At 43.1% G+C, this 26,704-nt stretch overlaps 1 protein-coding gene across 1 annotated transcript; it reads left to right on the top strand.

Moving 5' to 3' along the window:
* Positions 1-3,940: 3,940 nt before the first annotated feature.
* TBX18 (T-box transcription factor 18) lies at positions 3,941-25,678 on the top strand. The gene is made up of 8 exons (XM_056487345.1): positions 3,941-4,624; positions 5,214-5,397; positions 6,927-7,028; positions 9,926-10,097; positions 16,311-16,478; positions 17,670-17,734; positions 21,315-21,409; positions 23,950-25,678. The coding sequence occupies exons 1-8, from the start codon at positions 4,360-4,362 to the stop codon at positions 24,672-24,674; spliced, it is 1,776 nt and encodes a 591-aa protein (XP_056343320.1). The 5' UTR covers positions 3,941-4,359; the 3' UTR covers positions 24,675-25,678.
* The last annotated feature ends 1,026 nt before the right edge of the window (positions 25,679-26,704 follow it).

Genomic DNA, 26,704 nt, shown 5'->3' with positions numbered 1-26,704 from the left:
GCGGGGTCACTCCAGGCGACAAAGGGCTCTGTACGCCGTGAGAGCGCGGGGGCTCCCCCTCTCTTCCCCTGTTCCCTTTTCCCGGCTCCTGAGCTAGGAGCACCGAACGGGATGCTGCATGCTCTGCGGTCCTGGAGGCTGGGTACAGAGCGGCCTCGTCATCCGCTTGTTTTGGGACCCGTCAGTCGAGTTATGCAGTTTGAGCCCCGGGGTCTCAAGTGCCGGGAAACCGACCCCGCTCCCTCTCGCTCGGGCTCGGCCGCACAGCTAAACCCGTCGGGCGGGCACAGGAGGCGGTGTGTGCCCGGGACAGGCCCCTGGATGAATACCAAGGGCTTGCCCACGGCCGCCCGGGCACTGCGATCCTGGGCCCGCCGTGGCATCACCGGGACCGCCTGCGCCCCGCGCTGTGAGGTGAGGTTTGGCGCCCGACGGAGGTGACACGCACAAGCGGGAGCAGGGGACTGCCCGTTCTCATCGGAAAGCAATAAAGAGCCCTGCCGCCGCTGCCGACCACCGTTCCCCCCTAGTGCCACTTATTCCGTCGGGCTGCAGCCCACCTGGCAGCGGGGAAGGCAGCCCGGCCGGAGGATCCCCGGTGGAGCGGGACGTGAGGGCTCCACGAGACTTTCCTGCCACTTCTAAATTTAAGCCACGCTTAATCTTCTCTCAACCCTTCTAAGGATCCTCTGTATTCCTGGGACAGTCGCTCTAGGCTTGCTGTTCACCCTGTTATAGGAGAGCTGGAAGTGCTAATTGGCCCCCGACACACGCTCAGCCGCAAGCAAGGGCAAGGGAGAGGGACGGGGGCGAAGGTGCACTTGGGATGTACAGAAACAGGGTGTACAGACTACTTTCTCACCGCCTATAATTTTTTCTGCAGTTGACAATGTTTGACTGACTAGCCACCGTCAGCTCCTTGCTGTCAGTTTTACGCTCCGTGTCTCCTTAGGGTGAAGCGATTAGGCTCACTTGGGGGGCGGAGGGAAGAAGAGGCTAATGATATAAATATGTTTTCCTTAGTGACCACTTCTGTGGATCCCTGCTGGGTAGTTACAGAAAACCATGTCTTTGAAGGGAAAAGGACCCTGTAGATATTTCACTCTCTGGTGGTGCCCGGCTTCAATGATAGAAAAGATCTGCAAAAATCACACTGTGAATGGCAGATCGTTGCCATAACCTTCCAGTAAATATCCCTCAAGATTTTCGAAGGGAAGACAGTAAAATATCTTTCTGGTGGAAAATAATTTTTCCCCCCTAAAGTCTAAATATGTGACTCTCCTACATCAAATAAGCTCTGCCTCACCAATTGCCTAAAAACCCAGACTGCATTTTAAAGTCCGGAAATAAAAGTAACCCCAGAAAGGTGTTTTGAATATATATATATTATTCCATTAGCAGATCACTATATATATAGATTCTTCTCTCTTTCATCATCCCATAAAAAATTAATCGGACAGACATATGGATAACAGGTTGTTCGATAAATTTAAATCCAAACAGTTATTCCAAAAAAGTCAAGAAATGAAAACAACATGCCACACATCAACCTACAGAAATCTAGGGAGGAGTAAAAAACCTCAAAACAAGGGGCATTCCTCTAAAAATAAAAACAATCCGTCCATCCGCCGTAGAGCGGGCAGCTGCGCGCACCCCGCTGTGCGGTGCGGAGCGGTGCGGAGCAAGGGGTCAGGGTCTCCTCGGCGGGATCGCGCGGCAGCCGGCTCTGGAGGGAGGGAAAAGAATAAAAAACGGGCAGGATCAACAACCCCGTGCCCAGAGGCTTCTACGGGACCTCCGCGGCACCACCGCCGCTTCGTCCCCGCTCCCGCCTGCGCGCCGCAGCCGCTCTCCTCCGGCGCTGCTCCGCGGAGAGCCCGGCGGAGGAGCGGAGCAACCCGCCCTGTGCCGCTCGGGGCTGGCCCCGCACTCCGCGGCCGCGCAGAGTTTCTCCGGTAGCTCAGCCTCGCTCCAAAGCCCCGCGTCCCCCGTCGCTCGCACCCGGGCCCCGCCGCGGAGCGCGCCCTCCTCCTCCCGGCCGCGGCGGGCTCGGTACCTGCTCCCTGGGCCTCGCCGGGGCCGGCGCACCGGGGCGGCGGCGTGTGCGAGCCGGCGGCCGCGGGCGGCGGGAGCACGGAGCGGGGCGGCCGAAGGTACCGTCGGAGATGGGCGGGAGGGCGAGGAGGCTGCGGGAGCGCCCTCGGACAGAGAGCATCCGCTTCCTTCCTTCCTCTCCTCTATCGATCTCATCTCCACAGCGACGGCGTTTAAACTCCTGCAAGATCCTCTAGCTTAGCACGTTTCGATCACTCTCGCACATCTGATTTCCTTCAGATTCAATCACGGCTGGAAAGGCAGAGCAGACAGACTTTAGACCACGGAACAGTTAATATGTCCCAGATTTAATGTAAAGATAAACTAACTCCACAGCACTGTTCGTCGGTGACAGGCATTAAGCATTTTCTGCTCTCCTATCAATTCAGAACGACAGCAACTGCAGGGCAATTTTTTTCATAGTGACGAGTTTTTCTCAGACAAGTTGCCATCTCTTCTAATGTGGAGAGAGTTAGTGCTCCTACGGAGGTTCCGTTTCTGTTTTATTTTTTTCTTTAATTAATTATCTTTCTGTCACATACCTAATTTTTCACGTCTGGAAAGTACTTTTACAATTTTAACGCTGATAACCTTATTCGAAGGGATAATTTATCTCTAGGGTTTATTTATTAATCAGCTCATTCCTCACAGTCTCTGACGGAACAGCTATTGAAATTAGCGATAAATTTGCATTTTACGGGTAGGTAAAATGCGATAGTGGAAACGGTTACGTCTCCTAAATGGCAGCTATTTCCGTTTCAGATTACGATCAGAAATCTCAGCTGTGCCACTCGACGGCCCGAACAGGACCTCCAAGGCTGTGACACAGGGGAAACACATCACGAATTTCCTTCTCTCCGTTGCCCAAAACAGAATGAGTTTGAGATCTTAGTCTCCTAAACAGTGAAATGTGCCCCATTGATTTTTTTTTTTTTTTTTTTAAGCTGGAACGTTTCTATTTCTATTTCTTTCAAGGGAACACGTCACTCCATTTAGTTCTAAGGGGAAAAAAAAAAAAAAACAAAAGAAAAAAAGGAAAAATGTCCCAGCAAGAGGGGAAAATAAAACAAAACAAAAAAACACAACAAACCAAACACAAAAGCAAACACAACAAAAATCTCACTAGCTTTTTCATTTCCCTGGATATGCAAAGCAAAGAATATCTGTTCCAAAACTTTAATCGCTTTACTCACTGGAAAGACACGAAAGAGGTTTTTCCCTGTAACTATTTTATGCACCTGAATATGATTATTACTAAAGTTACTGCGGCTGGATGCATCGATGTTCATACAAGGATCGGTTTAATTCTCGTTTTATTGCAGCCTCAGCGCTAATGGGCTGGGTTTAGCGGAGTCTGTGGATGCTGCGCTGGAACCTCGCTGCAGCCAGAGTTTGAATAACAACGCGACGAACCTCGGAGCGCAACAGTAACAGCCATAATTCCTAATTCCTTGCAGCAAAACAGGGCACAACGTCATTTTTTAAGGTCCGGACGGTTTTCCCGGCCGAAACGCAGCGCTTCAGGGGAGCCCCCCCTTCCCTCCGCGCTTCGGGGGGAGATGCGGCGGGGGGCGGGGTGTCCCTTTGGCGTTCATTGCGGCGCATCAGCCGCGGCCCGGGGCGCGGGGCTGCGCGGGGCTGGGCGGAGGCGGCGCGGGGCCGGCGGGGCGCTCCCCCCGGCCGCGGCGGGGCCCCCTGGAAGGGCGGCGGGGCCGGGGCGGCGGGGCCGGGGGGCGCTGATTGGGCTGCGGGCGGCCGAGCCGCGCCGCCCCCGCCCCGCGGCTCCGCCCGGCCCCCGCCGCCGCAGTGACACTAATGAGCGAGTTCTTCCCACAGGTCTCCTGCCTGGAAGTGCTGACAGATCAAGGCAACAAATTTCAATTACAAGCCCTAATTTGTGTCCGCAGAGCGTTTGTTACCCATGTCAGCCCTGCCTGGCCCATCAGACGGGGCAGAACGTGGAGGAGGAGGAGGAGGAGGAGGAGGGGGAGAGAAGGAACGCATCTGCAGAAAGGAATAGATTTTTTTTCCACTTAAAAAAAAAACCCCAAAACAATCCCCCCCTCCCAAAAGGAAAAAAAAAAAAAAAAAAAAAAAAAAAACTTGGCTGATAACTCGGATTTAAAAAGAAAGGCGAGGAAAAGCCTCAGCCCCTTGCCTGCGCGGTCGGGAGGACGGGAGGGCGGCCGGCGCGGCGGGCCGGGCGCGGGTGCCGGTGCCGGCGGCCGCGGCGCGCCTGGATGCGCGGGCTGTAGGGCGGCGGGCATGGCCGACAAGCGGCGGTCCTCGCCAGGCACCACCATGAGCCTCAAGGCTCACGCCTTTTCCGTGGAGGCTCTCATCGGGGCCGAGAAGCAGCAGCAGCAGCAGCCGCCGCCGCGGCAGCCCAAGCGGCGGAAGCTGGGCGGCGAGGACGAGGCGGCGGAGGACGAAGGCGGCAGCGGCTGCTGCGCCAAGAGCTCTCCCGGCGCTGCCGCCGGCAGGACCTGCGGCGACATGGACCTGGGCTGCTCCGCCCGCGGCCCCGCCGGTGAGTGCCAACCCGCGGCCCCGCTCCTCGCCTGCGCTCGGGATCCCCTTTCCCCGCCGCCACCGGCGCTTTCGTTCCCCGTTATCCCCCTGTCTCTCCACGCCGCGCGGGCACCCACCGCTGAGCATCCGCGGCGCCCCTCTGCCGCCGGACGGGGCAGTTCGGCTGCTGGGGGCTGTCGGTGCCGCAGCGCGGTGGAGGGACGGCGCCCTGCTTCCGAGGGACGGCAAAAGCGCTTTGTACGGCACGCATTTGTGTGTGTGCTAGTAAAAGTGCATATTCAACTATGTATATAATTATGTGTGCGTATATATATATATATATATATACACAACACGTTCATATTCGTCTGTGCATAATTTGCTGTGTGTGGAGGGGAGCGCAGTTTCACGCTGCGGGACAGAAAGCCGTGGTCGAACGCAATGCGCCTTCGGCCTCGCACCCCGCACGGCGCCCACAGCTCGTCCCTGGCAGCCCGGCCGCGCTGCCGCGGTCCCGGCCGCCCCCTCCCCGGAGCCGGGGCTGAGGGAGCCCTCGACGGCGAACGCGGCTTCCCCGGCCGCTCTGGCTTCCTCCGCTCTCTCCGCAGGCGGCTGCGAGGAGAGCTTCCTGGCGGCCTCCCCGCCCGCCTCCCCCGGCGGCTCGCCCAAGGGCTCCCGGCCCGGCTCGCCGCTGCCCACGCCGCAGGCGCCGCGGGTGGACCTGCAGGGCGCCGAGCTCTGGAAGCGCTTCCACGAGATCGGCACCGAGATGATCATCACCAAGGCGGGAAGGTAACGGGCTCGGCGGGCCGCCACCCGCGCGCTCCCTTCAAAGCGGGCCGAAAGCGGGGAGCCCTCCAGATTTACGAGGCGGGTAGATGGCGATAATGTTGGATGGGCACGGGAGCGTGTGGCGCTTCGGGTTTCCTGCTCATTAGGGCGAGGTCTGGGAGCGCCGTGCCCTTCTGGGGGGAAGCTTTTCCCCTTTCCAGGGGATACACATGGTAAAAACCTGGGAAGTATAAAAGTATTTGAACTTATTAGAAATTACAAAAACATATTTTATTGAATCCATATGCTACCGTCTGCATTTTCAGAGAGGCTTTATTAATGATTGAAACGCAGACTTAAACAGCACAAAACTGCATTTGTCTTAAGAGAGTCCAGTCGGGGAGTTTCTGTTTTATCTTACAGGTGCACTGAAATAACAGCAAAAACTAGTTAGCTGTAGTCATGTTTTTACCCTCCTGCTTTTTCAGAAATGGCGAAGATAGGATTTTTGTTTCCATTAACTACTTTTAATAGATTGTTTTTAGATATATGTATATACATATACACACATATATATTAGCACAGCAGCAAATACTAACTGGAAAACTTTCAGGTTTATAAAATGCAGAAGAGTATTTTATTAGCTTGCAGTTAGGACGTTTTTTTTTTTTTTTTTTTTTTTCTTTTTTTTTTTTTTTTATTATTCCTTCAAGAATGAAGTTTTCTGATAAAAAGCATGCCAAGCTAAGAGCTGAGGGCAGTTTTATATTAAAACCACCTTATTGGTTAATTAATCCGTTTCTCCACAGAAAGATTCAAATCTTGAACGTTTGGTTTTTCGTCGTTTTTATTTTTTTTCCCCAGAAATTTGCTCATAGATTCGTTTCTGCTTTCAATAAAGAAGTTTTACTATACCTTTCAAAGACAGAGTAGCTCTCGCACTTCACCTTTAGTAAGTTGCAGACAGGAAGTCCCGTGTCAATAAAGACCATATTGCTGGGTTAGAGCATGGCACATTGGCTTTTATAACTGCGTCCTTGCGGTGTTATAATTGTATCACCGTGGATTTAGCTTCCTAATTCTCTGCTACAGCAAAGAGACACCATTTTCTGCTGTCACTTGAAACTTTGGTGGCAATTTGCCTTTCTGTAAGCCTTGGGCTTCCTGGGTGGAGGTGATGTTTGCACATCTCCAGGAATACATTTCTTACTAATATCTCAAATGGGCTTTAAATGTGTGTACTGCTAAAGTTAAGTCTCAAACCCAAATGATTTACTGTCTAACAATAAAGTTGAAATGATGTGGTAATAGCTGTACTCCCAAAGCGTATCCCCAAACATACGAAGCATTGTTCGAGTAAATGCACTTTAGAAATCTGTTTTGACATATCGAATGGGCCGTTTCATGGCTATGTAACTATAATCGTCCAAAAGGACTCTGTAGGCTAAAAGGAAGAACGAGAAAAATCCCACGAAGAGGTTACTTTTCCTAAACAACCATTCCCGAGTCTGTTTCGGATTAAAAATGACCTCTCTCTTTCCAATGTTCAGGCGGATGTTTCCTGCAATGAGAGTGAAGATCTCAGGTTTAGACCCACATCAGCAGTATTATATTGCTATGGATATTGTGCCAGTGGATAACAAAAGATACAGGTATGGTGACTTTTAGGCAAAAAACATATGATGTAAGCTATAGGGTGCTTGGCTGTTGGAAGAAAATATTAACACAACATAAATTAGCAGAAGATCATGTTTAACTCTCCTTAAAGGTTCCTATTTTCATCCTAGTGTATTTTAAAAGACCATATTGTACCAAGAATGCAAAAGCAACTAAAACTTGTGTTGAAGCTCTTTGATACATTTGCCTCACACTGAGCATGTACTGTGGGCAGATGCTCAGGTTTGGCTTTCAGAGTGCAGTTCTAGTGCAGTCAGGAAATGTTATCATATTTTATTCCTCCTCTTGTCAGTGGAAATTATTTCCTTTTAACAAATAAAAATGAAAAAGTACTTTTTTTTAGTGCCAAACGATATTAACTTTAATTAATAATATTGATAGCAAGAATACCTCATTTAAATACTTATATCTTGTAAGTCATGCTTCAAATTGCTTATATAATTTAATTTAAAAGTTGGTTGTCACTGAGATATTTGGTTGCTTACCATTACTTTAAAAAGGTAATGTTTCTAATTACTGTTATTTAAAGAATTAATGGAATTATTGTCTGGAGAATTAAGTGAGGAACAAAAGAGGTTGTCCTTTGACCATTTAGGAGTAGAAATTTTGTGCTGAAGCTCTCAGTGTTTCAAGGGTAGCTGTGTTTTGAGGGAGCTGGTTGGGCTCTGCAGAAGCCGCTGGTCCTGTAGAAATGTTTGCAAAATTGGGCCCGCAGCAGTTCCTGTTGTGAGTTGAAGCTGTTTCCAAGGTCTTGCTTTGCAGATGCAATCCCATGCTCCAGAGCAGCCGGGGGAAGCCTGGCCAGAGCAGTTCAGACGAGACAGGACCAGGTCTTTACCAATTGCGGGTTTGAGTGTTTTAACCTATACTTACCCTAATGTAGGGAAAACCGCTGCAGATTTAATTCTAGAACTAGGAATATTTCAGACCAAAATTAAAAGGTTGGTTCTGCAGGAATGCTGCCTTGTTTTCTAAGAAAATGCTGCCCTGTGTTTTTCCTATACTTACCTCATTGGCTGCTATTTTGTTATTTTTCGTGTGGTGTATAAGACCTTTCTTAGGACCATTTTAGATTTTGAGATTTTTAACAAGGAATACCAGATACCAGGGCTGATGATGTCCAGCGTATACAGTCAGGGGAGTCTTTCCTGTCTCTACCATAGAGGGAAAAAATGTTTCTTTTTCCTTGTGTCAGTGCAGTGCAGTTCAAATGGAACCTTTTTTTTGTGTTGCATGTGTGCATTTACTTAACAATTTAAACATTTAATTCCTAGAAGGTCTGAACAATTAATATATTAATAGAAAAAGCAAGATAATAATTCAAAATTAATTAAAATGTTAATACTAAAAATTAAAAGCAGCTATACCAACTATGAATTTTTTAAACCTCATTTAATTTATAATAATTGCAGTCATACTGACCTGCACTATCTCCACAGTGTGATATGTGGTGCCTGGATAACTGAAGTAACTTAACAAGAGTTGTATGAAGGGTGGTATTTTCTTAGTTGACAAACTTGAATTTTTTACATTCATGTATTAGTAACCAGCCTTTAAACTTTCCACTAAATATTGATGTTTTACATGTTTTCCTTGATGACTCTTCTCATTCTATTCTGTGCTTTTTATTGCTGACTGTTATTTCAATTCTGGCTGTTTGTGCAGCTTCACACACTGTCTTGCAGATCTTTAAATTTCACAGACATGGCAACAGTCACATGGAGCCTAATCTTTAGCTGGCAGAGCAGATAGCAAAACTAATGGAAGTGAAAATGACATCTAGGTCTGGATTTCTAGCAAAATTTGACCTTATAAATATTTGTAAGCTTAAGCTGTAGCTCAAAATGCTTATTTGTCACTAAATTTGTATTTATGTGTATTTATAACTTTATTTATTTTTCTAGGAAAACATTTATTTAGTATAAACCAAGAAATATAAAATAAATGAAAAATGTTACAATGGTGATCTGGGGTGGAGAAATTGTCTCCAGGAGGGAGTTTCACCACCATTCTAGATCTTAGCTATGCAGCTTGATCTGAATTGTATGGAGCGATACCTGCATTGGATCATCTTGTTTTCTGCTCTGACTCTGTTGCTTGTCTTTTTCTAATAAGGAACTGAATTGTGCACAGATATGATTTGATAAAATTGTTCTTATTTTCATTTAAAATGCAGCTGAATTACTGGATTTTTACTGTACTTGAAAAAAATAACTTTCAATTAATACTTTTAAAACTGCTTTGTGAAGTGTCTGCCTTCAAAATAGGTTTTCAACCAAAGCAGGCACATTTTTTGTTATAAAATCATCTCTCTAGCATTGGCCTATCACATGAAATACAGACTCTGTGTTTTCACTTTTTAACCTTTTTGCAATACTATTCAAGCCTATTAATATGGTCTACTGAAGCATAGTTTCTCATACTTTCTTTCCTTTCAATAACTTTATTTATAGAGTCTTATATTAGAGTCAGCATGATTCCAAATATGGAATTAGTACTCAATTTGATAAAGGAAGGACCAGATTCTTCCCTGTTTGCTGATGCCTTTTCGGAGCAGAGCTGTAGCGATCAATGAACTGAGAGCATCTTAAAGCTCATTTTGAAACCTAGTGTTGAGACTGTGACTGCTTTTAGGAAGAGTAAGGTCAGATCAGAGCATGGATTTTAACCTTATTTTTGCAGGTGCCAGGGCTATGTTTTCAAAGAAACAAACAAAAAATATTTTTATTCATTCATGCAAAATTATGTCCTTTCATATTTTGTTAATTGATGGATTTTTTGCTGTAAGCATTGGACCTAATTTATTAATGCTGAGTGAGTCTAATAAATTGTGCTGTGCTTGTGGCTAAAGGAATCTGTTTTCCTTTCACAGGTATGTGTATCATAGCTCCAAGTGGATGGTGGCTGGTAACGCTGACTCCCCGGTGCCGCCTCGCGTTTATATCCACCCTGACTCGCCCGCCTCGGGGGAGACGTGGATGAGACAAGTGATCAGCTTTGACAAACTGAAGCTTACCAACAACGAGCTGGATGACCAAGGGCATGTGAGTACTTGCTCTTTGGTGGCATTCTGTGCAGGCACGTTGCTCAGCCCTGAGAGGCTCTGACGTACAGCTTCGGGCTGCCAGAAATAGGCTTGACTTTTCAGAGTTGTTTTGGAACTTTGCTGTCCAGATCTAAAAGCTTCTTACTTTCTGCTCCAATAATTAACTGCTTATTAGAGCCTGCTGTTTTACTCCCCCCTCAAATAGAGGACTCCTCCTGCAAAGGAAGGCTTTACAAGGCTAAATTGCCTAATACAGAGGGGCAGAATTGCTCCCAGTATTTCCCACCGAGCGCGTTACTCGCGACTTCTGCTGCGATTGAGAAGGACGCTTAAATTCACAAGTGGCTAGGAGAAACATTAATAGTGTGTAATAACTTCACGTGAATAAAAATACACTTAAGTATTTTCTTAACCCAGACGTTTGTGTGAAATCCCGTGAGGTGTTAATAATTGCAGTCAAAAACGAACAACATGGGAGCTGGGTTTGCTCCCATGATGATTTATTACATACCTTATGAAGCAAGACCCTTTCACAGCTGAGGCTCATTACTTCTGAAAAAGCTGGCGAAGACGTATGCAGTATGAGTGTTCTGTTTGCAAGTTCTAAATTGTTTAGTTATGACATTATCTAATGTGACAAAATGTGTTATGTTAATATTTCCTTTTCTCTTCAAAACTGTTGAAACATGACAGATGTAAGCCAGTATCATTCCAGCAATCCCTAAAATAGTTTTACTTGACACCTTAAGAAATAATTAAAAAATGAGGATTGTTTTTAGTCAGGGTGAAGTCTTTGATTTTACAAAGCCCTGTAATAAATGGCAAATGTTGGCGTCCTTTCAGAAGGAGCATCGAGTTCCAAGAGGTAGAGTTTTAAGATGTTAGAGGAAAGTTTTGAGGCAGGATGTGGATTCCATTGTCCTTAGTGCAATCCAGGTTATTAACCAGGATACTTTCTCCTTCAAGGAAAGGAGTGAAAGAAAATATACCTGGCAGAGAGCATAAAGATACCACACTCATCTTTCAGTATGGTTGTACCTCTGTGATATTGAGCCAGGTGTTTTGCTAATACATAGTCTGAGATTTTCCCCCCTTACTTGTGTTTGCAAGTGCAATTAACAGAGGCAGGAATATAGGAGCGTGGCTGACCTATCAAATGTGATAACAAGGAAAAAAGACTTCCATTTGTGCAATAATTTTTTTTATTTTGTTCTTCCTTAAAAGAAATGTGGATATTTGCATCTCTTAAGTTAGCAGCGCTTTTCTTAGGATAATGCAAAAGAGGTTTTATATTGCTTCTTTCCAGAATTACAGTTATGGTGTTGGATTTGGCAGTGTCCCTTTGAGTTAAGATTAGCACATGATGTTCCCTTAGTTTCCCCACCATTCGTGCATTTGTGCCTCCTCTCGAGTGGGAGTTGTTTTCCCTGAATCCTGAGTCTATTGTAAGGGCTCTGAGAGTGAAGCAGATGCAAATGGATGAAATGTTTTTCCAGCAGTGAGCTGGTTTTTGTACTGGGTGGGTGCAGAGGGATGATCTGTGGGTACTGTGGCCCACCTGTGTGTCGGCAGTTTCAAACTGCCCTGTGATAAAATCCTCAGCTATGCAGAGAATTGGGTTACTGTATTTTGCCATCCCAGATTTTAGCTTTGTTTTCACTCTGAACTGAAACCTGTGTAGTGTACACATTGCACCCTTATTTGTAATACAGGGAGATATAAATTTTCTGGTTTTTAGTTAAGTATTTCAGCTTGGAAATGAGGGAAGCAAAGCTCAAGTCCAGTTATTTGAGACACATTGAACTGATTCAGAGCTATGGCAGTGCCCCTCCTCCCCAAAATGGAAATTTAAGTATTAAAATAAAAGGACAAAAGAAGGATGACTGTAAAATAATTTCATATTTCTCAAATCTGGGAAATTGCAAACATGTCATTCATAATTACCAGAAAAGGCAAAAGCAGAAAGCAGAAAAGTGTCTCTTCCAATGGGTACATTTTTTCTTTTAAAGCTATGGTAGTGTGGAATGCTGTATTGAAAAAGCTATGTAGCCTCTGAATGCCTCTAGCAATAATGGAAAACGAATAATCATATTTTGTGATGAATATAAAAACCAATTGTTTCTCATATGCGGGAAGAAACCATTTTTCTCAGGAGGGTACCGGGGGACAGATGGCGAATTAGAAGAGCTATGAGTCAAAGCTGTAGGGTCCCTCCAATATTTGTTCTTGTATCAGAAGTTCTGACTCTCCTACCCCTGTATGGCATGGGGTATATTTTAGATTATTAGAAAGTGGGTTTTTTTCCTCTTGGGTGTAGGCAGAGTGCTTCAGAGTGGAACCTTGGTGAGGTTTCCAGCAAGCGGCGTTGGGCTTTAACTGTTGTTCTTGGGAGTGTTTTCCCTGCTTGCTTGTTCTGGCAATTCAGTCCTTGTTGAAATTGTTCCTTTATGCTTCCTGTGCTCATCAAAGGTGTAAGCTTTTGCAGAGTTTTTGTGTGAAAATCCCAGGGGTAGGTTTTGGTCTTGCAGGCACTGAGCTAGGGAGCTTGCACGATATCAGTGTAGAGCCCTTTTACCTATTCTAGAGTATTAACTCTCAGAATCTCTGAGAGAAGTGGCCTATGTCCGTGGGAATAGAGACAGCATTTGCAAATAGGCACTAAGATAGAATTCCTGTGCAGTATTTATGTTGTGGTAGTAGCTGGTGGCAGCCAGTTCATTGCCCTTGCATCGTGTTGCCCTGGGATTAGCATTCTGTGGAAGGAGATCAGCCATCTCTGCTCGAGCACTTTCCAGATTCTGTACTGCCTGCTGCTGTTCTCATCAGCATTTCAGGTGGGACTTTGTGACTATGCGATTTTATAGCCCTGCTCAGCTCAGAGATTCTGAAGTACATATCTGCACATAGGACACTCTGATACACGGGTTCCACTTGCAGTCTGTGGAGATGAAGTAAAATTTGTACGGGCATGTTTTCCTTGTGTGTTGCTGATCTCAAAAGGAGTTCCACGGTGAATTCCCTGCTTTGGAAGTGCCGTGTTCTTACAGAGTCATTAAGACACACACTGTGGCTTGTGTATTTCATCTGAGTTGTGATGCTGAGGAAAAGTAAACCTGGATTTTGCGGTTGTCGCTGGGAAGTGCATGGTCTGGGTGCTCTTTGTTAGTGCCTCTCATCCCTCTCTCATCTGTGGAGTGAGTGCTGCATTGTAAAAGCAGTCTCTCCCTCTGGCTGGTTAGAGCTGGCTAAGTTTTCTATTTCAATGCAGTTTTTAAATGGAATTTCAGTGGAGGGGAAAAGTCAATATTTTTTATGCTATTTTCCATGCTTTTCAACTGAGCATTTTTTGATGCAGAGGAACATCTTTTAACTTTTAGTGAAAATGAGGCTGTTAGTTTGTTAATTGTTCCTTGGTGGTTGGGGCGGGTTTTTTCCCCATTTGAAAGTGGGGCGAGGCTGGAAGCAGAGGCGGGCTGTAACTCTGCCCAGACTTGGCTGCAAGGAGCGAGCTCTGCTTACAGTCAGTGGGCAGTTAGATGTTCTTGTCACAATGAAAAGCTGTGAAACATCAGTATTTGCACTTGCAGTTTTCATCTTAGTACAGAGGGAATCCGTGCTTCTCAGCCCCACACACTTCCCTAACTCAGAGAGCCGGAGTGCTTGTGCTTTGGAGGGAGGATAAAGGAGGATTTTTGTCTTGGTGGTGGGGAGGTGTCTGTGCAGTCTTGGCAGTGCCTGGTTGCTGGAGGATTGGTGTCTCCCTGTGAAGGAGCATCTGGCTCTCGTTTGTTGTGGCAGAGATGGCTGTGCCATGGTGGTGCTTGTGCTCAGGGTCAGCCCTGAGGTCTCATCGTGGCAGCAGCTCCCAAAAGCCACTGCAAAGCAAACCCAGCTCTGTGTGTCTGCAGGTGCTCTGCTGGCCTTTGCTCTGCCTCCTACCTGTGGGCTTCTTGCTTGTCTCCCACCTGATCATGATTTTTTGACAGCTGCTGTGGCCAAAGTATAATTTTATTTTTGTGAGAGGTTTATTCCTGCATGAAGTGATTTGATCTTGTTCTGTGAGGACTTTGTAGAGAGGGGCAGGCTCTTCAGCTGTGAGTTGAATGTAATGCTTGTTCAAGTTTGGGAACACAGTGAGACTTCTGATTGGGGTTTTTTGGTGTTGGATTTTAAGGGCATGAAGGGAAAGTTGTTGTTTCTGCATATAAGCTGTTAGATTCCTGTTGGTGCTTTTGAATGTGCAAGCACTGTAAAATGTAAAGATGAAATCTCCTTTTCCTTAGCTTTTTCTTCACAGTAGCTTTAGGTGATGCTTTGAACAATAGAGCTAGACTTTGCAGATATGCGTTATTTAGAGTTCACAGTCCTTCAGATGACTAACAAAGATCCCATTGTCAGAAGACACGGTAAAAAACAAAGAAAAAAATATTGCTATGGATTTGCTCGTTGCCAAAACAGTGTGTCAGCTGAAATTTCAGTACATAACAGAGGCCAGACAGGTTGCTCTTAGGAGATGACATGGATCAGTTTGGCTGCAATAGCCACCCAGATAAGAAGTGGGAGGTGCTCATCTCCATGCTGCTTTGATTTCACTTGTTCTGATGTGTGAGCAGGGCTCTTGGTAGCTGCCAGGGTTATCACTGATGTGTGGGCCAGCAGTGGTTTGCACAACAGAGCTGATGGGGTCAAGCAATCTGTGTGGGAGAGAACGTGGCATGCTCAGTGGCACCCAGACAATGGCAAGGCACAGAATAGCAGTGGATTCGGACTGTGCAGCATCTTTTATTGGTAATTCCTCTTTCTGTTGCACCAGTATCTCCCCTGGTACCACTGGGTGCTCACAGGAAAAGAGGGTGAGGAATGTGCTGTCCATTCTGCATTTTTATTTTGTAGTTCTTTGCCGTTGGAGAACTGAAAGGAGTGTTGTAAAAGAGAAAACACTTTCGCGTGATAAAAAAAATCTTGCTCTGTTCAAGATTTCAGAAGCTCAAAAAAGACTTTATATGAGAACATCCCTGAGCAAATTAGTTGGAGCCTGTGATGTCATTGTCAAAACCTTGCTCAAAGGCTAATAAAACCCCTGATTATCCAGAAACTTGCCTTACCAAAACAGGTTCATGTAATCTGGCCAGGACCGAGTGTATTAAACTAGCCAAACTCTAGTTTATCCAAATGGATGTAATGTCCTCTATGCAATTTGGGTGAATGAACTTCCACAATGTCTGACGTAGGGGCTCTGTTGAGTGCTTGAGCACAGGCACATTCTGAGCTGCTCAAGGAGCAGGAAATTAAAAAGCTTCCCTAGAATGTTGATTAGTGGTTCCACAGGCCAATAGCCATAGGACTATTTATTTATCAAGTTACTAATATCTTATGGCTTCCAACAATAATAGTTGAACTTTAATTTTTTTTCTTGAAATCTTCTACTTTAATAGTGGTTAGCTGAAGTGGAGTAAAATAGAGGAAAAATTCTGTATTTTCATTCTCCTTTAAAATTGGGGTGCAGTACCAAAAGGTATTTGTGTGCTTAATTTTATGCAGTATAAATTAATCCTCTTCTCTTTTATGTTTTATTTTTGACCGAGTTTTTGTATGCTGGGAGGGTTTTTTTAATTGAAATAGTTTTCCGTTTTATAAATCAATTGTTATTAACATTTAAGAATTTTGGGTTTAGTTATCATTTTACTCTTAGGTTTATGATTCTTCAGACTGTGAGAGTCTCAGCTTGTGTTCCAACCAAGATTTGTTTCCAGCCTTTGGGATACAAGGAAAAAATTGCTCCAATAGCAAATCCTGAAGGTTCCAAAAACAAAAGGCAAATTTCTGCTGCTGTTAATCCTGTTAGGTCAAATCCAGACTTCAGTGGGAAAAACTGACAAAACTTTCATAATTCTAGTGGGACCTGGACTTCACTCCTTATTTCTCTTTTTTAATTTTTTTTTTCCTTTTTTTGAGCCGGTTTCAATTGAGCCAATCTCTGAATTTGGAGCTCCTGAGTTGCAATTTTTACATGCTTAGGGTTGGCAATAATATAAATGCGCAGGGATTAAACTACTGTAACAAGAACCCTCAGAGGTTAAAGAAAACATTTTATTTCCAGTAAGTAGCATGGTAAACACATACCATAATCTGTTCCAAAAAGTTATTAGTCCTGAAACAGCAGGGTGTCCTTTCTAACAAATGTTATCTTTTTCCTTCCATGACCATGTAGATTATCCTTCACTCTATGCATAAATACCAGCCTCGTGTGCACGTCATCAGAAAAGACTGTGGTGATGATCTGTCCCCTGTCAAGCCCATCCCTTCAGGAGAAGGGGTGAAAGCCTTCTCCTTTCCAGAGACAGTTTTCACCACTGTCACAGCTTACCAAAATCAACAGGTAAATTGGAATTTCTGATTGGCACTTTACATCCTTTGCAGAGCAGACCAGAGATGTAAGAGAAAGGAGAAAAGCAGATACTTTCACTATATCACTTATTAAAACAGAATTATTGAAACCCTTTTTGTACTACAAGTAGTTTTCACTGTTAGTATTGCTCTTGTGCCTGGAGGCTATAGCTGAGCCTTCAGAGATGCTGCATGTAAAAAATCATTCTTATTATGCAGGTCACACAGTCTAATTAGCATGCTTAATGGTGTCTTGATTATAAACACAGCACTGAAGAACAAGGCAAAGAGCAATCTAATTTTTGAAGGTGTTTCTGTACCTTTAAATGTAGATGTGTGTCTGGAGAGAATTTTTAAAGCATTTTTGCTCCTGACTCCTGTGTTTTTTATACTCCCTGGACCTAACAGAAAAGCTGAGTTCTGAAGAAAGTTGCAGTTGTTTATATTAACTGCATTCAGCTTATATTATTAAGGGCAGCTTATCTGGGTCCACACAGATTTAAAGTCAAAAGTAAACTGCAGGTTGTATCACTCAGCTCTTCCTACCTCTCATTTAAGTATTAGCATGTATAAGGACACCATGGTTATTTTATTAATTTTATTAATTCCATATAATTATTGCAGCTGCATTTTTCGAAATTACATATGCATTGATAACTTTACAAAGAGAAGAGCAGGAGAGCCATGTAAATACTGAAATATAAGTATTTGGTGACTTTCCTGTGTATTAAAATAAATTACAGTTATTTGGGGTGTGGTGTGTTTTGATGAGTTTTTGGTTGGTTGGTTTGGTTTTGGAGTTTATTTTCATGAAGGATAATAACCTAGAGATAATCTCTCTTTTCACATTTCCTTCTCGACCAGTACAGAAATACAATTTAATTTTAATTTTATTGCAGTAAGACAGTGTACTCTCTTAAATGAAGAATTACAATTGCCTAAATTTTTTTTTCTCAGTAATTCCACCTGCCATTTGGCAGCTTTAAACACCTATTAGCATCTCCAGGGATGTGCAAAAATAATGATCAGAAGATTGGTCCTTATTTTGCTATGCTTCAGGACAACCATCCTGAACCATACAAAATAAGGATGTTTCCTCTGTCAGCTTTTTTCTGTGAGGAGAGTTGTTTTCTGTGCTGCATACTTGAGTTTGCAGGTAATGATCTCTCAATCACATTCACAGATAACTCGTCTGAAGATTGATCGGAACCCGTTCGCCAAAGGCTTCAGAGACTCGGGCCGTAACAGGTGGGTGCTGGCAAGGAGCTGGGCTTGCTGCTGCTGGCAGAGTCAGCTTCTGAAGGCTGTCCAAGGTGAACACTTGTTCTTACAAACCAATTTGAGAACTCAGACTCCTGGAGGGACCACTCAGACTTCCCAGTAATGCTCTCTGTGGTGAGTTCCCACTGCCACACCTCTGACCATCTTGGGTCAAGAACAGACTGGCACTCGGCTCGACCCATGTACTCAAATTTCCTTTCTGTGGAAGCAGTGACACACCATGAAGGCTGCAAATGGACTTAATGTATACTCAGGTCCAGGATTTCAGGCTATGCTTGAAATCTCCTCTTTCTCCTGGCTGGAGACACAGGTTGCAGATACCATTGTCAAACTACCAGCTCAAGTTCTCTGGCATGTAAATGGCTTATAGCATGAATTAATGGCTGATTTCCTCATTAAGGAGAAACTGGTTTGTGCAGTAACCTTTGGTACACTTGCCTAGGAAGTGGGAGACTTGTGTTCAAGTGCCTGTTTAGCCTACGGAGTTTTAAATCTGCTTCCTAGGTGAATCCCTTTTCTAACAGAAACAAGACCTTGAAATGAGATTAGTTCCCACCTCTTCTGTTGCAGATAGACTGATTAATTGCTTATTCTCTCTTGATCAGTGAATCTTTCAAAATAGCAGTGGGAAATCTGAGTAGTGCAGAGTGCAGATTTAGGTCTGGTCTGGGCTGCTGGTGCTGATGAGGTATTTTATCTGAGGACTGTTTAATGCAAGCTACTTAAGCCTGTTTTGAATTGTCTGTTAAACCATTTCAGCTAAAAAAAACCCCAAAAAACGAAAAAAAAACCCCACTATTTCATTGTGGTGTATAGTATACATCAGTTCCAGTGACCACATTGTGTTTGGTGTCTGCAGCTGCTATATATATGACCAGGACTTACAGAGAAGGGGGCAGACTGTGCTGGTAGGAATGATCAGAGTTTCCTTTTGATAGTTGCTTTAAAAGCTTCTGCTAAAAGCAATAAAGCCTGTTTTTTGCTTGTACCTGAGTTACATAAAACCTGAATCAGGACAGCAAATGAGAGCAGTTTTGGAAAATGAATACTTATAGAAGGGATAAGGTAGTTATAAAGAGGCATTTGCTGTAAGTATCTTTTCAGCATGTCTGAGATTTTGTCTTCTAGCAAGAAATAAGTATCCATGTTCTGAGGCCACTGATGTAAGTAGAATTTTGCCCCCTTTTGTAGCCTTCTGGTTAGAAATTAAGTGAACAGTATCTTCCAGGTAAATGCAGTGACTGAGGAAGCAAAACATAGTGTGTGTACTTTAGGAGGAAAAGGGTTGCCATATGTGCCCTGTTTGAGAGCTGTCTCTCTCACAGGCAGTGTCTCTGCTGGGCTTGCTGTTTACAGAACTATAAAATAAGTACTGTGGGACCTCCTGAAAAGTGTGGAACCCTGATCCTCTGAAATGTGCAAATATAGGAGGACTTAAAATTTCTTCCATAATGTTATATGAAACAAAAGAAGATATCCTTTTAGACAGAAGGGAAAGAATTGTTCAGAAACCAGTTTTGAACAGGTTTTAATGTGGCAGTTACTGAGAATGATGTAAGAGCACTGCATCTGCAACCACACAAATACAGTTATCCAGAGAGGTCTTCTTTGGCTGCTAGGAATAGTCTGGTTCAGGCATTAGAAAAAAAAAAGCTGGATATTTTGATTGAAAGTTATTTTTCATGGAAATTAATTAAGAAGGTGAGTCCTGAAGGAAGAGCCAGCATCTCTAAAATATTTTGGAGCAGCCTTTAGATGAGGTCTGACTGCTTCTACTCTACAAATACACTTGTTACAGAATTGACTCTGCAAACTCTTGTTTGTTGCAAATTGACATTGTTTTACTGAAGTCAGTATCACTGTTTTCTTTTATAGTCTGCATTACTGATAAGTGTGTTTGGGAATTCAGCTCAGAATTTAAATTGTCAAGGAAAATTTCTGTTGGTATACTCAGTGGATTATTATTTGGCTCTGTTGCTAGATACTGAAATTAAATATTAAGGTTCTGTTATCTTTGTTCTAGCTGGTGTGTTTATCATTGAGGCATTTTAGTCTGCAACAAGTTTTAAAAAATACTGTGGTAAAATTATACATGACTGTTAAATATTGCTTTAATGCCACTATCTTACTCTGCACTGCTGTAAGCAGTAATTCTGTTTAATTAAAAATAAGCCCTTCTAGGTCATTCCTGTTCAGTCCCAGAGGCTATTTTACAGAAATCAGTAGTTTCACCTTTTAAAAATATTCCCTGTGCATTTGCAAAGTACAACAGAATTTATGTGCTGAGAATAGTTTCATTCTTTACTTGGGTCTTAAGTCTGACCCTGTAAAAATTTTTACTCAGGAAAGGACCAGAATTTCTCCCTTTAAATACTTCAGGAAAAACATAACTGTTTTGTTAAATAAACTTGAGCATTTGATAGCACAAATTAGGGTGGTGATAAAATGTGGAAATTGTTCGAAGGCATCTTGTATAAATTATCGCCTTGGCTACACTCCTCCAGGAGGTGGCTTTTATCTCCACTTTAACTAGAAATGAAAATTCACCATCACTGCAGAAAATTAAGGCTATCTTTTTAGTCCAGGTTCAGCTAATAAATGCTTTATAAATGTTTCCTGACAGACATTTGTGTTCCTGCTGGAAGGAGTAGTATCAGAACATGCTGGTTGCTTCAAATTGGGCTATTTGCATAATTCAAGTTTACAAAGTACTGCTGCTCAAAGGCAAGCACTTGTGTTTGGTGTGTGCCTGTGCTGACACTCACCAGGCCTCTGGGACCCAGAAGCTGAAAATAACACCAAAATTATACCTCTAAGTTTATATACTTCTGAGGTGCATTATTCATAAATAAGTTTCAGAAAACAAATGGGCCTTTACCTTCAGGAAACAGAGATTCCTCTAAATAATGTCTGCCACCATTGTCTACACAGTCACTTATGTTTTCTCAGGACACTGTTGTAAGAAAATGAGTGAAGAATTTTAGTTTCTGAAGGCATTTTGCTGAGCAAAGCAACATTGTTTTATACATTATTTTAGAAGTAAAGCAGCTGTACATCCATGCCTTGCTCATGTTCTAAGTGTGATTTTCCAGTGCATGAGTAATTACTGGGAATCCTGTTTTTAGTAGAAGTTTTCAGTGGATCACCTATGTTTCTAGGAAAAAATAGCAGATTATCCCTCTGGCAGTTAAAACTACCAGTTTAACTGCCAGAGGGATGATCTCCTTAAGAAATACCATACTAGCAAAACTTTTAAAATCATTTTAGCCAAGTCTTCCCACTCAAACAGCCCTCCCAAAAGGCCCAGAATATTGAAACAGAGAGCCAGGCTTGTGGAATTGGAAAACACTGTGTGCTGTCAGCCCAGTGGCTGCAGGTCTCTGTGGTCTCATGGATAGGCTGTAAGGCTCTTTCTTAAAAAGCAAAATCAAGTTGAAAATAATCCTGAAATGCTGCTAATTTTTATATGTTTGTGAGATAGAGTATCCAGAGATACGTGGCAAATTACAGCTTGCTTTCATGACACTGATTCTTTTGCTCTAAATAGAATGGGACTGGAAGCTCTGGTAGAGTCTTATGCCTTCTGGAGACCTTCACTGAGGACACTTACCTTTGAAGACATACCTGGGATACCCAAACAAGGTAACAAGTGTCTTTGTGTTCTTTCAAAGCAAAAATGAAAGGTGAAGCTTTGCCCATCATGCTTTACAGAAGTGTGTCACTTGCCAGACAGAAACAACCAACTAACCATAGTGCAGCCATCCCCCCTCACCAGAGTCATTCTAAGTTAGAAAACTAATGCTAACTCAACCACTGTGGCAATGAAAATGTTAGATTGTAAAGAAAAATCAGATCACATGTGAAGAATGCCAGTTACTTAAGGGTTGAATAACCTATTCCTTAGTGTTATGCTCTGGCTAGATACAGAAGGTAGAGATCACTTACAGATTACTTCTATTGTACACATCCAAACTGCAGTGTAGGAATTATTTGTGTTTTTAAGAAAAAAAATAAAAAATGAATGTGAGAATAAATGTTCTCTTAAGTAATGAATATATAGGAGGAAGCTTAATTTGTTTTCTTCTTAGAACCCTATCTTGATTCTTAAAGACCTGAAAATTGTTCAGTAAATTGGCCAACAGGCTTTATCTGCATCATAGAGCTTAAAGAAATGGATCTCCTCTACATTTTGCTTTTTCCTGCTCCTCACTGTTTGTTGGAAACCTCTTTGTTTCCACTCTCCCCATTGTGAAGGCAGTGTCATGAACGAGAAAAATATTTAAATGGCCCATTTGGACATAGAATGGAATCTCTGTACTCTTTTCCGAGTTCTTTTATTTGTAGAGTATGCCAGTGCACATAGAAAACCTCTCAGCCTTTTCCCAGCTAAATCAGACATATTGCTCCCAAATCTTCACATTTGCTGCTGCCAAATTTACAAACATCAGTCTGCTTTCTTGATAATATATTGGTTGCAAAGTTGTTAAACATCTTCAGAGCAAAAATCCAGAACATCGGGAAATTCAGAGAAATCACTTTTGTCAACTTCTTAGCTCACTTCTTTGAGAAATCTTGAGTATGAGTTCTTGAAATGGGCAACTAAAAGGAGCTTTTGTACCAAGTCTTAGATACATTGGATGAGTGTTGGCAGAGTTTTGGGTGTAGCATGGGGGTGAGGGATGGTCTCAAAAAGGCCTTAATGAGAAGATAATACCTTGTCAGAAAATACCTTGTAAGACTGAAAGGCAGCTGATGATGCAGTTAATTAATTAATTAATTAGGAGACAGACCAGCTTTATTTTCTGTCTGTATGTAGGAGCATTGTTTGAGAGCAGGGGAACTGCTGCTGTGAACTTCTCATTTCCTTTTCTGCTGTTGCCTCAAGTTAAGAAGATTGTTGAGGTTACTCTTGATATTCTGAGGATGTAAACTGGGATCATTGCAAAATCTTTAGTCATCTGTACCTTGGACATAGAGACTTTGCAAAAGACCCCATTTAAAATTTGTCCTGGTTGTTAATGCTGAAAATGCCCATCTTCATGTAGTGGAGGAATTGATGGAGATTAAAGGAATAATGTGTTTTATACCAGGATTTCTGTAATGTGGCAGTGTCTAATGGTGCCTTGTGCTTGTGGTGTCCTGTTAACAGAGAAGCAGCAGCAGGCAGTGTTTGTTAATAATGTATTTTTCTTTTTACTAACTCACCTATTATGATAGTCTGTTAACTTATTGAAAACACTTCTCTCTTTGTAGCATCAAGCTGTTTGATTGTTAATGTGATTCATAAACAGAAGGTCTTCCTCGTTAAGCATCTTCTGCCTGGGAGACTGTAAAAGGCCCCAGTTAATTTTTCTACACTCCGTTTTCAGGAAGATGCAATCTTTTAAGAAAGATTGCTGGCTGGGAAGCTCTCAGTCCTGAGAAAAGGCTTTACCAGTAGCAAGAAGTGTTTTCAGGAGAATTCAGCACTAATATTTATAGTATAAATAGTTCTGATATCAGTAAATGAACAATTTGCAAACAGTTTGCTGCACATCTGCTCATTCGAGAAATAAAGCAGCAATGTTCAGTATTTAGCTCACACTTTTCCTGAAGTTGTTCTGAATTTTTTTGGTTGTTCTCAGAATTTGTTGGTTGTAAGTCAGAAGTTTTTTTTCTGAAGTTTTGTTCTGAAGTTGGGAATTTTCCTGGAGCTGTTATCTGTGAGAGCCTCTGTTATCTAAGCTGAAGAGCTGGTTCCTCAGCTGGTGCTCTGACAGTGACAGTCAGCCTCAGAGTGCTTGAAACACATTCTGGACTGTAGCAAGAGCATAGACAAGCCAAAAATCATCATTTTGAAGAAGGCTTCCTGTGATGTGGTACTCACTTGTCTGCCTCTTAACTGCCATGCAATTTCCTTCCATGTCATATAAAAAGCAGTTAACCTTTTGGGCAGGAGCTCTAAGTATTGAGTGATGGTTGTAAAAATGTAACTTGAGGTTCTCTTTCTTGGTCGAGTTGTTTCTTTAGAAATATGCATGTGGTTTACTCACACATTCTCTTGTGCGTGCATGTAAAAGTTTTTAGTTAATGTGAGTTGGATTTCATCTCAAGGGTTATTACAAAAGACAAAAGTCTTGATCTTTCACCTAGGAAGTGGACATTTCCCCATGTGCTTCTTACACTGTAATGTTCTCTTCCAGGAAATGCAGGTTCCTCTACTTTGCTCCAGGGATCTGGCAGTGGAGTGCCATCTACCCACCCTCACCTTTTACCGGGCTCCCCTTGCTCGTCTCCAGCCTTCCACCTCAGCCCCAACACCAGCCAGCTGTGCACCCTGGCCCCAGCTGACTACAGCGCCTGTGCCCGCTCGGGCTTGGCCCTGAACAGGTACAGCAGCTCCCTGGCCGAGACCTACAACCGGCTCAGCACCCAGCCCGGCGAGCCCTTCGCGCCGCCCAGGACTCCCTCCTACGTCGGCGTGTCCAGCAGCACGACCGTGAACATGTCCATGGGCGGCAGTGACGGGGATGCCTTCAGCTGCCCCCAGACTGGCCTGTCCATGCAGATTTCAGGGATGTCTCCGCAGCTCCAGTACATCATGCCTTCCCCGTCCAGCAATGCCTTTACCGCTAACCAGACCCACCAAGGCTCCTACAACACGTTCAGGCTGCACAGCCCCTGTGCGCTCTATGGATATAACTTTTCCACATCCCCCAAACTGGCTGCCAGTCCTGAGAAAATCGTTTCTTCCCAAGGAAGTTTCTTGGGGTCCTCGCCAAGTGGAACCATGACGGATCGGCAGATGTTGCCCCCCGTGGAAGGAGTGCACTTACTCAGCAGTGGGGGGCAGCAGAATTTCTTTGACTCTAGGACCCTAGGAAGCTTGACACTCTCGTCTTCTCAAGTGTCTGCACATATGGTTTGATGAAGCCTTTAAGTAAAAGTACAGTGTGTTTGGTGTCTGCGATGTATTTCTTTTGGAATACGAAGGGACACTCGATGTAGCTTGTAAAGTGTGTGTATATATAATATGAGAGGAAGTTTCACTGAAATTTTGACTTGCTTGTGGCCAGATTATTCTCCTATTTTGAGTTACACAGAGTTTGCTGCGGCGCAGACTGCTTTAGTTTTCTGGTATAATACTCTTAGTTGTATAACACATTGGGACATATGCAACAAATTAAGTAAGACTTCCTCCCCTTTCCCCCTCCTCTGTTCTAACCCCTTTAAAGAATGAAGTGACACTTGGAGTATTAAACAACACAAAAAAGCCCACTTACATTTCCTATAGCACTAGTGAGTTTCTTTAAAACATACAATAAGCTGATGCACCAAAGGCATTTTACAAGTTTCTTCTCTGTTATAAGGGATACAAAGGGTATTTGGACTTCTTAGTGTTAAGCATCAGGCATCCAGCCTAAAATAGAAGTTTAGCTAATGGATTATTTACAAAGTAAACAGAAAGATTAGTTTGCCTTTTCATGATATGCTGTTTTGAGCTTATCTACAGCACAGCATTCTCAATAGGATTTGTTTTTTACAGCATTAGTCTAGATTTATGATTATATATTTGAAGACAAATAATGCGTATTCAAATTGTGGTGATAGGAATTATTCAAACCAACAGCACTAGAAGCAGCATTCCTTTGTATGAAATGAACATTAGGGGTGCTTAATTTTTCTCAAAGGTAGGGCTGGATGCATTTTTTTCCTCCATAAATATTGCCTATAAGACATTTACTGGACAGTAGGATATTCTAATGTATCTTTGTCTTTTGTATTTTTACGTTTTTAAAGGAAAATGCAGTTTGATTTAGGAAAAAAATAATGAGCAGGGTGAGAAATTCCATTCTTGGTTTTACTTGTTTTGTGTGTGTGATGTATTTTGGGTTTATTTTTTTTTTTCTTTTGTGTGTTTGCTTGGTTGTTTTTCTGTCTGGTGGTTTTTTGGGTTTTTTTCTTGGTGTTTTTTTTTTTGTGTTTTTTTTTTTTTTTTTTTTTTTTTTTTTTTTTTTTTTTAGTAAGGGCAAAAGGTCCTGCATCCTCAGTATTTAAAAAATACATCACCTGTATCAATTAGGCAGATGACTCAGTTTGCCCAAAAGTGTTTCTGGAAGCAGAGCATTGTCATAGCTGCCTTCCTGCTGGTCTGGTTTTGTCCTGGAATTTGAGAGGTTTCCTTCCTTCTCACCTCTGGTTTCTAAATGGCACTTGTCAAAATGTAGATCACCATCTGCTCCTGACCAGACTTTTCCAGAGTGACAAGGGCACAGGGAGACTCTTACCATGGTGAAATTTCACCTGCACAGGTGTGGATCAGTCCTTCTCCCAAGCTGCCTCTCAGCTGCCTGTCTGTCAGAGCTGAACCACAGAGGTTGTGAAACAAATTTTAGTGCTTGAGAGGGCAGGTCATCTTCAACAGTATGCAAATCCTCGTTTATATTGTGCAGGTGATGTAAAGGCATTCTAAAGTGGGTAGAGATGTAGTTAAAAATGCTTCCCCAATCAGCATTGAAGGAAATTAAGGTCTCTCAGGTTTATGTTTGTTGGATTTTTTTGGTGAAGGTGAATTTTCATGTGTCTCAAGTGTTTCTATATTTTTCAGGCAAATAGTTCTTCCCTCCTCACCAAATGTCAAGTGTGCAAAACCAGCATGTTGCCTTACACCCTCTCTTCTAAAAAGACTCATTTCAGCTAGTATTTTTTCAGTGGGATGGAGATAATATATGCAAAAACAGCCCTCTTGCTACCTCCTCTTATCTGGGAATAGAACAGCAGTATTTAAGCCTGTGCCTAAAGAATGCTTTATTTCTATTTGTTATGTATTTGTTTCTGTTAAAGATATGTGTGAAGTTCTCATTCAAAGTTAGAAAGAGAAGATGATGCCATTGAGGTGATGTGGGCTTGCTTCTCTGTTGTCTTAAACTTTCTAAGTGACCTTTCTGAGAAAACCTA

The sequence above is a fragment of the Oenanthe melanoleuca genome, chromosome 3 (assembly GCF_029582105.1).
Source record: "Oenanthe melanoleuca isolate GR-GAL-2019-014 chromosome 3, OMel1.0, whole genome shotgun sequence".
NCBI lineage: Eukaryota > Metazoa > Chordata > Aves > Passeriformes > Muscicapidae > Oenanthe > Oenanthe melanoleuca.
Note: the sequence above shows the minus strand (reverse complement) of the source record. Positions and strands in the feature narration are given on the sequence as shown.